Consider the following 12,452-nt stretch of genomic DNA (forward strand, 5'->3'; position numbering starts at 1 on the left):
ATGTACGGATGAGTAAATGAAGTCTAATTACAGGGATCTAAGCTGGAACAGGATCAACACCATCCACCCTGATGCCTTTTCCTCTCTTCAGTCGCTCATTAAACTGTGAGTATAATGTATGCAAATTAGTGCCAGTGCATAAAGATTACACACCTCAGAGTCTAGATGACTGTTTAGTCGTACAAAAACTGTTATTAAACTGTGACTTGGCACAACCAGCCCGGTTGCACAAACACAGAGATGCCATGATGCACACTTTGGGGTTTCTGTTGTCTGTGAAATGCTTTGGTTGGCTCAAAGTGAAAAGACTAAGGTTGTAATCACGGTTAAAAGCTTCGCGCAGCAGTGAAGACATGCTTCGTCAGTCACAGGTGATTAAATGCAAGCAGTATTAGGTAAAGAATGTGATGAATGAATGAGTAAGACTGATACAGAGTGACAGAGTGTGGCTGATGAATGTGTGCCGCGGTGAATGACAGTAGAGCCGTCATACCAATACTAGTTTTACTTGTGCAAATTCATTAACAAACAACATGCATGGAAAAGGCAAACCACTAGAGGAAGTCAAAACCAGCACTATTTGTTGACTGTTCTGGACTCAATACAAGTACAGCTCCATTGACAGCATCCATGGCATGCTGTTGATTACCGCAGAAAATAACTTTGACTCGTCCCTCGGTTGCAAAATCAAGCGAAAATAATTTTCCGTGGTAATAAAAAGCATGCCACAGATGCTGTCGATGGAGCTTAACTTGTATTGAACCTGGAACATGCCGAGTTTTATTTAAACTGACACATTCTAGCTTTTATGAGGGTTAAAAGTTAAAGGTCTGTGTGCCAAAACATGTCAGTTTAAATAAAACTTTAATCAACAAGTGCTGTTGAATTTAGACTCTGTTAAATAAAGACAACTTTATTGAAAAATGTTGATATTTTAAACAAAAATATGTATTTGTACAGTGACCACAAAATGTGTTTGGATTTAAAAAGGTTTGAATTTCAAAATATAAGCTAAATATTAAATCAAGTTTAATTTATTTTACGAAAACAGTTGAATTTATAAAAATGGCATAAGAACCTAGTTAGTTACTTGTTATTCTAGTATACACACACACACACACATTCAATTGGTGCTAGAACGTAGGGTTGCGACAATAAATCATTGCATCGTAAATTGAGCAAAGATTCAGCATAAATTCCGTTATTTTCCGAATGCATTGTGATTCTCTCTCAAATCAATTCTGAGTTTAGTTTTTAACAGCAGATTGCACTGCATGCTTTAGAAACAGCCATAGTCTGCTTGCTTCCAACTCCTTACACACACACACCAACCTAAAATAATCATTCGTGAAGTTTGAAAAGGTTGAAGCGAATTACAAGTGGGCTGTATTTACATTCATCTTGCGTCATAAAAGCATTGTGAGCCGAGGTGCAATTACATGGCGCTCATTAGAGCTCTTCTTTTTGAGTATTTAATTTGGTTAAAGGCTAGATTAGAGCGCTATCTGAAAACTAAGTGCAGAATCAATTCCAAAGGGGAATCGCGATGTATTAGAGAAAATCTCAGAATCAAGACACGAATTGCGATGCATTGATTTGCCAGAACCCTACTAAAACCTCATGATTCTTCTACTAAGATTTCCAACAGATCCCCAAGAAGGCACAATGTTACATTTTAGGTAGATACTCCAAATGGAGCTCTATTTGCATTTTTTTTTTTACACATGATGATCCATATGTACTGTATTTCCTGTCTCCATCCAGAGATCTCACTGGGAACCGATTGAGCAGTCTCCCACTCACTGGGTTAACAAGCCTCACTCATCTCAAACTGAAAGGAAACATGGCACTCTCACGTTCCTTCAGAGAGGAAGACTTTCCCAACATAAGGTACATTTGGGGTAACCAATAACCACCATCCCACACAACAACGGATTAGCTAGACTTAAAACACTTTTACGTTACATCATCAAAGAAAATTCACAAGTGTCTCTGGCTATTAAGTCCCACAACACGAATGCCTTGAATAGCTCAAAAACACATGAAGGTTTAACTTTGTTTTCAGGGAAACGTTCAGCTGTTTATAGAATTGACAGTTTCAAGATAATCTGTTGCTGAAGGAACATTGTGTTCATTGGTACGAGTAAACTGTTTCTGTTTAAGTTTCCTAGAATATCTGGCTCAATTCAAGTCATCTGACAGGGGGAAAGTTTATTCCAAGATACCTCAATATTCACAATACAGAGAGCCTGTTACAAATATCCAGTCCCGATTCATCAACCGCTATGTGCTTTGGAGACAGTCCAAAACTTCAGTCTTAAGTACTTGCGTGATTTGATTAGCACCTCAGAAAATGGGAGATTACGAGTATTACCATTTCCCAAAAGCAACTGATTAAGCAAAAGCAAATGAAAGAGAAATTATGATTTAAACCATGACCCAAATACATAAAAAATAGTCATTGCGGTTAGATGTATTGCTAGTTTACTTCATGCGTCATTTACAGATTGATGAATCATTCTTTCTCCGATTTTTTTTTCTTCTGAAATGGGATCTTTTATAGCTTTCATATTTCCTCAAACTGATGTAATATGTACTTATTTTTAATGTTCAGACTCCATTTGGCACAGCAGAAGAAACAATTGAAATAAACATAATTGTGGTTTAAAAATATTTAACGGAACATATGAAATTTCCTTAATTTTGTTTTAGTTTTACACATTGTGTCACTGTTGTTGAAACAGGGTAATTGAGATGCCATATGCCTATCAGTGCTGTGTTTTTGGAGCCTGCAACAGCTACAAAGCAGCCAGCCAGTGGGAAGAACAGACGGGCAGTGAAGAAGAAGATCTCCAGAAGAAAGCTCTGTCCTTGTTCCCCATTCACAACGACAACAACTGTAAGTCCTGCAATTTCACTAGGCCAATATTACAATTTCTTTTAAGCATAAACATTTAGATGAAATACTGAGAAACAAAAGTTTGTCTCGCTCATCTGGTACAACATGGGTGTCTATTCCTGCTCCTGGAGGGCCACTGCCCTGTGGAGCAGTGTTTTTCAAACCTGTCCTGGAGGCACCCCTGCCCTGCACATTTTGTATGTCTCCATCATTTAACACACCTGACACAACTCATCAGCTTGTTAGTAGAGACTACAAGACTTGAACTGGGTGTGTCTGATAAGGGAGACATACAAAGTGTGCAGGGCAGAGGTGCCTCCAGGACAAGTTTTAAAACCACTGCTATAGAGTTTAGTTCTAACCCCAATTAAACACACCTGAACTTGCTAATTAAGGTTTTACTGGGCATACTAGAAACTTCCAGGCAGGTATTTTGAGCCAAGTTAGAGGTAAACTCTGCAAGACAGTGACCTTCCAGGACTAAGTTTGGACATCCTTGTGCTTAGGAAACCAACCAGGGGGTGTCAAATTCTGCTCCTGGGGGGCCACAGTCTTGTGGAGTTTAGCTCCAATCCCAATTAACCACACGTGAACCAGCCAATCAAAGTCTTACTAGGGATAGTAGTAACTTCCAGACAGGTATGTTGAGGCAAGTTGCAGCTAAACTCTACAGGACAATGGCACTTCAGGACAAAGTTTGGACACCCCCCTGTGGTACAACCATTTTAGATCTTTGATGTCCCTATTAACAAGCTGTTGAGTTTAATCAAATGTTTAATTTGGGAGTCATACAAAATGTGCAAAGTTTGGGACAGGGGTAGGCAAGTTCAGTCCCAGAAAGCTGATGTCCCACAGAGTTTAGCTCCAACCCTGAAAAAAAAAACTAAACTCAGGACTGAGTTTAGACATCCCTGTGCTTTGGGTTTGACTAAGGTTGGAGCTAAACTCTGCTGGGCAGCAGCTCTCTAGGACCGAACTTGCCTGCCCCTGGTTTGAGGGGGTACTCTAGGACCTGCTTTGGTAGGTCAACCCCAATTAAACACACCTGAAACAGCCAATTAAGGTCTTACTGGGCATAGTAGAAACTTCACAGGAGGTATGTTGGACATCCCTGTGCTTTGGTAACCAATTATCTAAATCACTGGTGTTCAGTCCTGCTCCTGGAGGGCCACCGTCCTGTAGAGTTTAGCTCCAACCCCACACACCTTAACCAGCCAAAAAGGGTCTTACTTTGCATAGTAGAAACTTTCAGGGAGGTGCAGTATGTTGGACATCCCTGTGCTTTGGGAACCAATGATCTTAACCAGGGGGTCCGATCCTGCTCCTAAAGCCACTGTCCTGTAGAGTTTAGCTCCAACCCCAATTAAACACACCTGAACCAGCCAATAAGGGTCGGCCTTGGCATAATAGAAACTTTTAGAGAGGTACAGTATGTTGGACATCCCTGTGCTTTGGGAACCAATGATCTTAACCAGGTGTGTCTAATCCTGCTCCTGAAGGGCCACTGTCCTGTAGAGTTTAGCTCCAACCCCATTTAAACACACCTGAACAAGTCAAGGTCTTACTGGGCATACTAGAAACTTCCAGGCAGGTATGTTGAGGCAAGTTGGAGCTAAACTCTGCAGAACAGTGGCCCTACAGGACTAAGTTTGGGCACCCCTGGTCTAAACATTGCACTGATGGTGCATCTTGAGAACCCCTGATTTACATTGTAAGAAAGTGGACCTTGAAGGCCAAAGCTTGGAGTACAGAATTTAGCACCAAACTCACCTGCCTATCCACCTTATTCTTTGATGCAGAAGTAAACTTATGGGCGAGACTTCTAATTCATTATTCGCTATAGGAACATAAGAATAACAACATGCAGCAAACAGTAGAACTGTTTGCTCTACAATCCAGTGTGTTCATAATTAAGATAATTAATTAAAATTATATGGTAAGATGCACCAATTTGCAATATCAAACAGCAAAACAAGCTGGTTTGTACAGCTAAAAATAGCTGGAAGCAGATGAGACCAGAAGCAAGACCCATAAAATTTACCAATGGCCGTGGCCGCTTATACATAAAAAGTGGATAATTTTCTTGTAATCCTAAAGACCTTGATTAGCTTGTGCAGGTGTGTTTGATTAGGATTGCAGCAAAATTGCAGGAAAGTGGATCTCGAGGGCCAGGGTTTGAGATCCCCTGATGTAAAAACTATTGCACTGAACAGAACAGGTAGACTTCTTGAGGTGGTCTCTTTATCATCTAAATAGACATGCAAACACCTAGAAGAAAACAGTTGGTTAGGTTTCTGGTTTTGGTTTAAGTTTCCAAACTGCAATACTGTATTGTATCAAGTCACTCAAGTTTGTACAGTAAACCTTTTATCAAAGTCCTTGTAGCCAAAAAAGAAAACATTGGCCCTACACAAACACGTTCCTCATATGAAAGGAACATAAAAGCACCACTTGTAGCGGTTTTCCACAGTGTGTGTGTGTGTGTGTGTGTGTCTATTTTTATCTGCTCTGTTCTATCTGCCAGTCTCTTCATCTTTAATTAGCACAGTAGAAACATGTCAGGGCCTTACAGTAACCGCAGGTATTTGACAGATGAAATAAAATGTGTCTTTTCTCCATGCATTCCTCGATGCAATCTGATCAGGTTTCAGACTTGAAAGGAGCTCTCCGTAATTACACTCCATGGGAAATTAGATAAACATTAACAATTCAAGTTCCAAAACATACCATTTGGCTTATCGGAAAATAACAAAACCAGAACACGAACAAAGCCTGATGATTGATTGCACACTGAAGGAGAAATGGAAAGTTGCAACTGAGATGTGTACGGTGTTGAGTGGCGCTAAAGCCCTTAGATAAATTAATCCGTTCCAGCAGACTAGATGTCCATAACGTGGTGATTTATCTTCTGCCAGACTGAGTGCATTATGCCATCTTGAAGAACACTGAAGACTGTTTCATTACACTGGTGTACATGCACAAACCAAAGGTGCCTCATGTTTTCATGTGTTCACTTGCAGATGACCTTGACTTAGAGGAATTCCAGTTAGCTATTGAAGAGTCCAAACTACAGACCAGCATACAGTGTACCCCCATCCCAGGTAAATTCAAGCCGCATCAGATCTGAACTCAAGGTCTGACATATGCCATCAAGACTATAAAGGCCTGTTCACATAAAGTACAAAGGAACTATACAACAAGCATGTTAAAAAAAGACATTTGCAAACAGTTTCTTACACCAAAACTATGCACGCTTCTCCAAATCTCCACCAACACTTCAACCTAACAGTATTTGATTATGCTCTGATGAAACTTCAAGTGTTGCAATTTCCAGAAAAAGAACAAAGAAAAAAAAATGAACAAAGAAACAAAGCAGTTTTCAGCTATTTTAGCTCTTCTGGTTAGATTTTTTGATGGCTCATTTTTCTTTTTGCATTTTAATAAGACTAAAATGGGAAAATGTGGGCTGTCTTTCTCTGTTTTATATTTTAGATCATTAAGATATTTGCAAACAATTTTTGCAACAAATCCATTCACTAACCCAGAATTCTGTAATTTACTCAGTTCAGAAACCTTTTCTGAATTACAAAAAAATTTACCAAATAAACAAATGACAGACTCTATTTTTTGATGCTTTAGATGCGTTAGTTCTCATGAACAAAACACAACAAACTGATGTGTACCTTATTCATAAAAATTCAACATTTGTTAAAACCATTTTAGAAAGATTTGCACAGAATTTTGTATAACATTTTGTCATTTCACTTTTTTCAGGTCCATTTAAACCATGTGATAACCTGTTTGACAGTTGGGTGGTACGGCTTAGCATGTGGCTCATCTCTTTGGTCTCGCTGATGGGAAACAGCCTTCTCCTCGTGACAGTCTTTGCATCCCCCAGCTATCTCTCCCCTGTTAAGTTCATCATTGGCACCATCAGTGGCGCCAACCTACTTACAGGCCTGTGCACCGGCACCCTGGCATTGGTTGATGCCAGGACATTTGGAGAGTTTGCTCTACATGGTGCTCAATGGGAACTGGGTGCAGGATGCCAAGCAACAGGCTTTCTTTCAGTTCTAGCCTCGGAGGGCTCCATACTCTTCCTGACCTTGGCTGCAGTGCAGTGTAGCGTATCCGTGTCTTGCGCTCGAGCCTATGGAAAGTCGCCCTCTCTGGGAAGCGTGCAAGCTGCAGCAGTGGCATGCTTGGTACTTTCACTGGCAGTCGCCGCTTTGCCACTAATTGGGGTCGGGGAGTACGGGGCAACTCCGCTCTGCATGCCATCTCCACTGCCAGACGGTGAACCTTCCACGTTGGGTTTCATGGTCGCTATGATAATGATGAACTCCCTGTGTTTCCTGGTGATCACCGGAACTTACATCAAGCTGTACTGGGACCTGATGAAGGGCGACTTCGACAGCATTTGGGATTGTGCCATGATCAAGCATGTGGCCTGGCTCATCTTCACCAACTGCCTGCTCTACTGCCCCGTGGCCTTCCTCACCTTCTCCTCCCTTCTGGGACTCTTTCCTGTGAGCGAGGAGGTTGTCAAATCAGTCGTCCTGGTGCTTCTGCCTCTTCCTGCATGCATCAACCCCTTGCTCTACCTCCTCTTCAACCCACACTTCCGTGAAGACGCACGTCTTCTTTTGAGCAGAGCTCACCTCCATCATGACCGCAACCTGGATTCCTTCGTCTCTGTTGACACGGAGAAAAGCTCATATGACTCCACTCAAGCCTTGGTGTCCTTTGCCGCTGAAGCAGATGCAGCGTTCGAGAGTTCATCAGCACCAAATCCAGAGACAGTTGCCCGGTTTTCTTGCCCACCCTCAGTGCCTCTCATCCCATGCCAGATGCAGATGAAACCCTCAACAGAGAGGGAGAATGTTGCAGAGAACCTGGTCAGGTCAACACCAGGACTCATTGTCAAAGAGCAGGAGCACCTTAGGAGCAATGGATTGGACACTCACAATGGATCCTCCATCTTCTCCGGAGTCTACCACTCCCCACATCTCTCAACTCACTCTTAAGTCTTCTCCTAAACTCTAAAGTTTTTAAGGACCCTTTGAGCACGAGAAGTCTTGTGTCCACATATGAACTGACCCCTAAAACCTTCAGAGCTAACGAACAATGAACTGTTTTAATTTGGGACTATATATATAAACCATACTGTCCCGGTTGCTACATGACATTTAAAAAATAAAAAAATAAAAACAAATATAAAAAGAAGTGTAAAAAAAAAACAAAAGAAAAAAAAGGAAAAGCCTAATCGCATTTTGTGACCCAATGGGCCATTCAGTAATTGAAATGGATATACCATCCAAAAATTAAAATTCTATCATTAATTACTCACACTCATGTTGTTTCAACACCCATACAACCTTTGCTCATCTTCGGAACACAAATTAAGATATTTTTGATGAAATCCGAGAGCTTTCTGATCCTGAAAGGGTCTTACCATTCGAGGTCCAGAAAGGTACCAAGAACATTGACAAAATAGTCATCAATAGACATCAGTGGTTCAATTGTTCTCCTTCGCATCACCCTAGCACCATTTTAGAGAGTACCACGAGCTTTGATCTGCACATAACAATTCATGCACGTTTGTCATAAAATTACGGTTGACCCACTGATGTCACATGGACTGTTTGTGGATGTTCTTGGTACCTTTCTGAACCTTGAATATGGTAAGACCCTTGCAGTCTATGGAGGGTCGGAGAGCTCTCAGATATCATCAAAAATATCTTAATTTGTTTTCCAAAGGCGAACAAAGGTCTTATGGGTTGATAACATGGTGCGTAATTAATGACAGAATTTTTATTTTTGGGTGAACTATCCCTTTAAGCAACAATCAAAATGTTCAAAACAAATCCACATTTATTTTTTTGTAACTTGTTTGCGTAATTAGGCTTAAAGGAATGTTCTGGGTTTAATATCATCTCCATACATTAAATACTGACGATTTTCACAGAAAAGACTCTTTTGACTCAACCCCTTTTTTAAAACAAGCAAATAAAAAAAAAATAATAATAAAAAAAAAAACATGTGTTATTCACATACAATGGAAGTCAATGGGGCAAAGTACTGCACCGGCACAAAAATTCAAATTTACATTATATCTACAAAACAGTGTTACAGAAAGACAAATCCACTGACAGAAATTATGTTGGTAATGCATAAGCGGAAATTAATCCACCTACATCACACAGCATGATCACTACATTTCATTGCTTTGAACCTGGAACATTCCTTTAATTGGGAAATATCACAGGGATGTTTAAGTTTTGCTGATGTACAAGAAGTTATGCATCTACATATTTCAATGTGAAAAATGTCTCTACAAAATGCTCAATTCTTATGTACTCAAACTTTTATGCATTCATTTCCAAGTATGTATATATCAAAGTCTCGTTAATTATTTGCAAGTGGTTACTTGCTTACGTGCCCCTAGTGAATTTAAAAGAAAATGTATGGGAAAATGTATATGGTCAAATAATATTTAGTGTCTTGAAAAACAACAACAGCAGCAAAAACATCATGCCAACAGGTGCTAAAACATATTGCCAGACGCATACTCTCTGCAAGTACACAGAAGGCTTGGTCAATGCTGTGCAAGCTTTTATTCATGCTGTATTTAGCATGCAAAATGGTGGAAAGAAACCTTGAGATACCTTCAAGTGTTTGTGCTACTGGATTGCATCTCGGCAACTAACTGACTTCTGAATCAAAAATGCAAGTTGAGACTTTATGCTAAATTCATAGCATAATCCACCTGACAGTAAAAACTAATTTTTCTAATAATTCGTAATTCAACACATTTCAGAACTGAACATTAAAATTTAAGCCTGCATAGCTAGAAGCATTTGTGTACTCGCATTGACTATGTTTAAGCTTAACAATGTAATTTTTTTTGTCAAGTCCAAAGGATTAAGGTAGAGCAAAACATGAAATATACTGAACATGTCAATGCTATAAACTGAAGATAAGAACTGAGTGATTTGATTAGGTTGTAATAAAGCTTGGTCGGGATCTTTTACAGATTGTAAAGTAGGCTAGCTAATGTATTGTAAAATATAACTACCTCTGATCTAGCATGCTATACCTTTTTATCCTTATTGATTTATATTCTTTTTATATTAAATGTATATTAAAATTAAATTTTTATATTGAAAATTTTAAGATCTTTGTACAACAGACACTATTCTGGATGTAAATATTTTCCTATTTCTGTATACATGTGATAAAGAATGATTTAATAAAGTTATTAGTTTCATAAATGTATGTCTTGAAGACTACTGGACAATTCAGGGAGATATGAATGTAAAAATATATTCAAAGGTACTACTACATTTTCGTCAACAATAAACTCCTGTTACAAAATAAACTGTATAAAATGCAATCAATATAATTTTAGATGTTCCGAGATTATCTCGGGTTGCTCTGAAGTGCTTCCAGCGCCTCTCTTGTTTTCATATTTTTATTCTTAAGAAAAATCTTTTCATCTGACTGTGTGCACAACACCCTTCAAACACAAGATCAGGCTATTGAATAGAAGAACCCTGGCTCCCCCCAGTGTTTGATGTGTGTGATGACAGTGTATGAACTGAAGACAGTCCTGAAAAGAAACACTCTTACCTTGTTATTCTGGATTGCATGGTCAGCCTTTCCATTTCTTGGCGTTCTCTCCTATTGGTTTGTTTCATTTAAAATCTGAGGACTGGAAAGCATGTCAGTTCATTAATTTTAAGAGGAATGTTACAGCAATTACAGTCAGTGCGAAAGCTTGCATACAAATATCCAAACATGAAAATTCTGTCACCCTTGACTCACCCTTATGTCCCAAACATATAATACATATCCTGAAGACAAATTAAGATGTATAGCATATATTTAATCATCAGGTAATGCATATGAATCAAGTATTCCCTTTCTCCTGATGACTTTTTTGCCTGGTTTCACAGACAGGGCTTAGACTAAGCCATCATTAGGCCATCAGTGCAATTAGGATAATTAAGTAATTTTTATAAACATGCTTCGAAAAAAAAAAACATAAGCACTGATATGTTTTAAGATCAGCCAGTCAGTGCAAGTTCCTTTCAGTTGAAACAGCTCAGACTTACAAGCTTCGCGTCGGGCGGTTATTAGCCTCCACGTCGTGCATTTAAAATCCTTTAATGCACGGCAAACCGTTGATTATCCCTTACTTAGTGTACGCAATTTGTTGTTTAAATTTTCTGTAACAATGTGTTGAAACGCTGGTTTTGTACCCACCTTTTTCCTCAACGTGGAACTAAGCCTATATGGGTGAGACTTCCAGTTCATTATTCGCTGTAGGGAAATAACAAGAAGAATAACAACGTGCAGTAAACAGTTAAACTGTTTGCATTACAAACCAGTGTGCTCATAATTAAGATAATACGCTAAAATAATATGGTAAGACACCAATTTGCAATACCAAGCAGCAAAACAAGCTGTACAGCTAAAAATAGCCAGTCCCATAAAATTTACAAATGGCCGCACCCACTTTTACGGAAAGAAAACAATAGAGGGTTTGCACTTACGTCACAATTTGGTCGGTTACCCGGATGCGCGGCCATATTGGCGATACTCGGATGTAAACAAAACATGTGGAAGCTGCTAAATCATATAGAGAAGGACTTAGTAAGCAGGAAAGGGCGCAATATTTCTACAAACTAAAGTTAATATGTGGTAATAGATACGAGCAGTATTAATTAAGATATTAACCTAATATTTCACCTACCTGACTGGAAATGATAACAAACATGAATATTGTCAATATTCTTGCCATGGAAACCAGGTTCAGTTTGGCCAACAACAAACGCCTTTTGTTACTCAACAGTTTTTTGCACTATTCTCCTTGATTTGTTATAACTTTTGACAGTCTACAGTACTACAAATGTTTTTCCTGGTCTGACCAAAACATGACAATAATTGATCAATTTCAGCAGTAATAATCAGCAAAATATGCGAGTTATGTTTGATTCAGTGCCACCAATATGGATAATTGATGATGCATCGTAAAAACAATCTGTTGTTATACTCAGCTTTATAAATGTTTGCACCTCATTATATAGATATATCGTATAATGTCACTCATTGACAATATTTACTCTTGTTGAATATATCTTTATTTAACAATCCTAAAAGTGTGCAAGAGCAGATATACACTACACAAAAATTTATTTCACAGCAGTAGCAAAAATAGCTTGAAATGTGATGAGTTTCTCTCTTTGGTTCTCCATTCGGACATCTGTGAATCCAGAGGACTGCAGTGCCTCCATGTAGACCTCAGGACGCCAGCTCTCCCCACTAAACATGTTCTTGGAAGCTACTTTTTTAATACTCTCTAGCCTGAGAGCTGTAACCATAATTCCACCTGAGGAAGAGAAAATAAATTAAAAATATTTAAAGTAAAGACAGTACCTACTCCGTTTAGTCTCATTCACTTCTTAAATGCATCCTTGTTTTTTTTTTTCTTCTTTTAAAACAAATCTTAATCTTAAACATACATACACTATATTGCCAAAAGTATCCT

General features: G+C 38.9%; 1 protein-coding gene across 1 annotated transcript in view; it reads left to right on the plus strand.

Annotated features, from left to right (window-relative positions):
• Positions 1-9,672, plus strand: part of lgr6 (leucine-rich repeat containing G protein-coupled receptor 6) — a 108,171-nt gene extending 98,499 nt beyond the window's left edge. Inside the window, exons 14-18 of the mRNA XM_073823058.1 lie at positions 34-105; positions 1,765-1,890; positions 2,745-2,899; positions 5,920-6,000; positions 6,674-9,672. Of these exons, the coding sequence (XP_073679159.1) occupies positions 34-105; positions 1,765-1,890; positions 2,745-2,899; positions 5,920-6,000; positions 6,674-7,926 (1,687 nt within the window). The 3' untranslated portion in view covers positions 7,927-9,672. The remainder of the gene's footprint in view (positions 1-33; positions 106-1,764; positions 1,891-2,744; positions 2,900-5,919; positions 6,001-6,673) is intronic.
• The last annotated feature ends 2,780 nt before the right edge of the window (positions 9,673-12,452 follow it).

The sequence above is a fragment of the Garra rufa genome, chromosome 18 (assembly GCF_049309525.1).
Source record: "Garra rufa chromosome 18, GarRuf1.0, whole genome shotgun sequence".
NCBI lineage: Eukaryota > Metazoa > Chordata > Actinopteri > Cypriniformes > Cyprinidae > Garra > Garra rufa.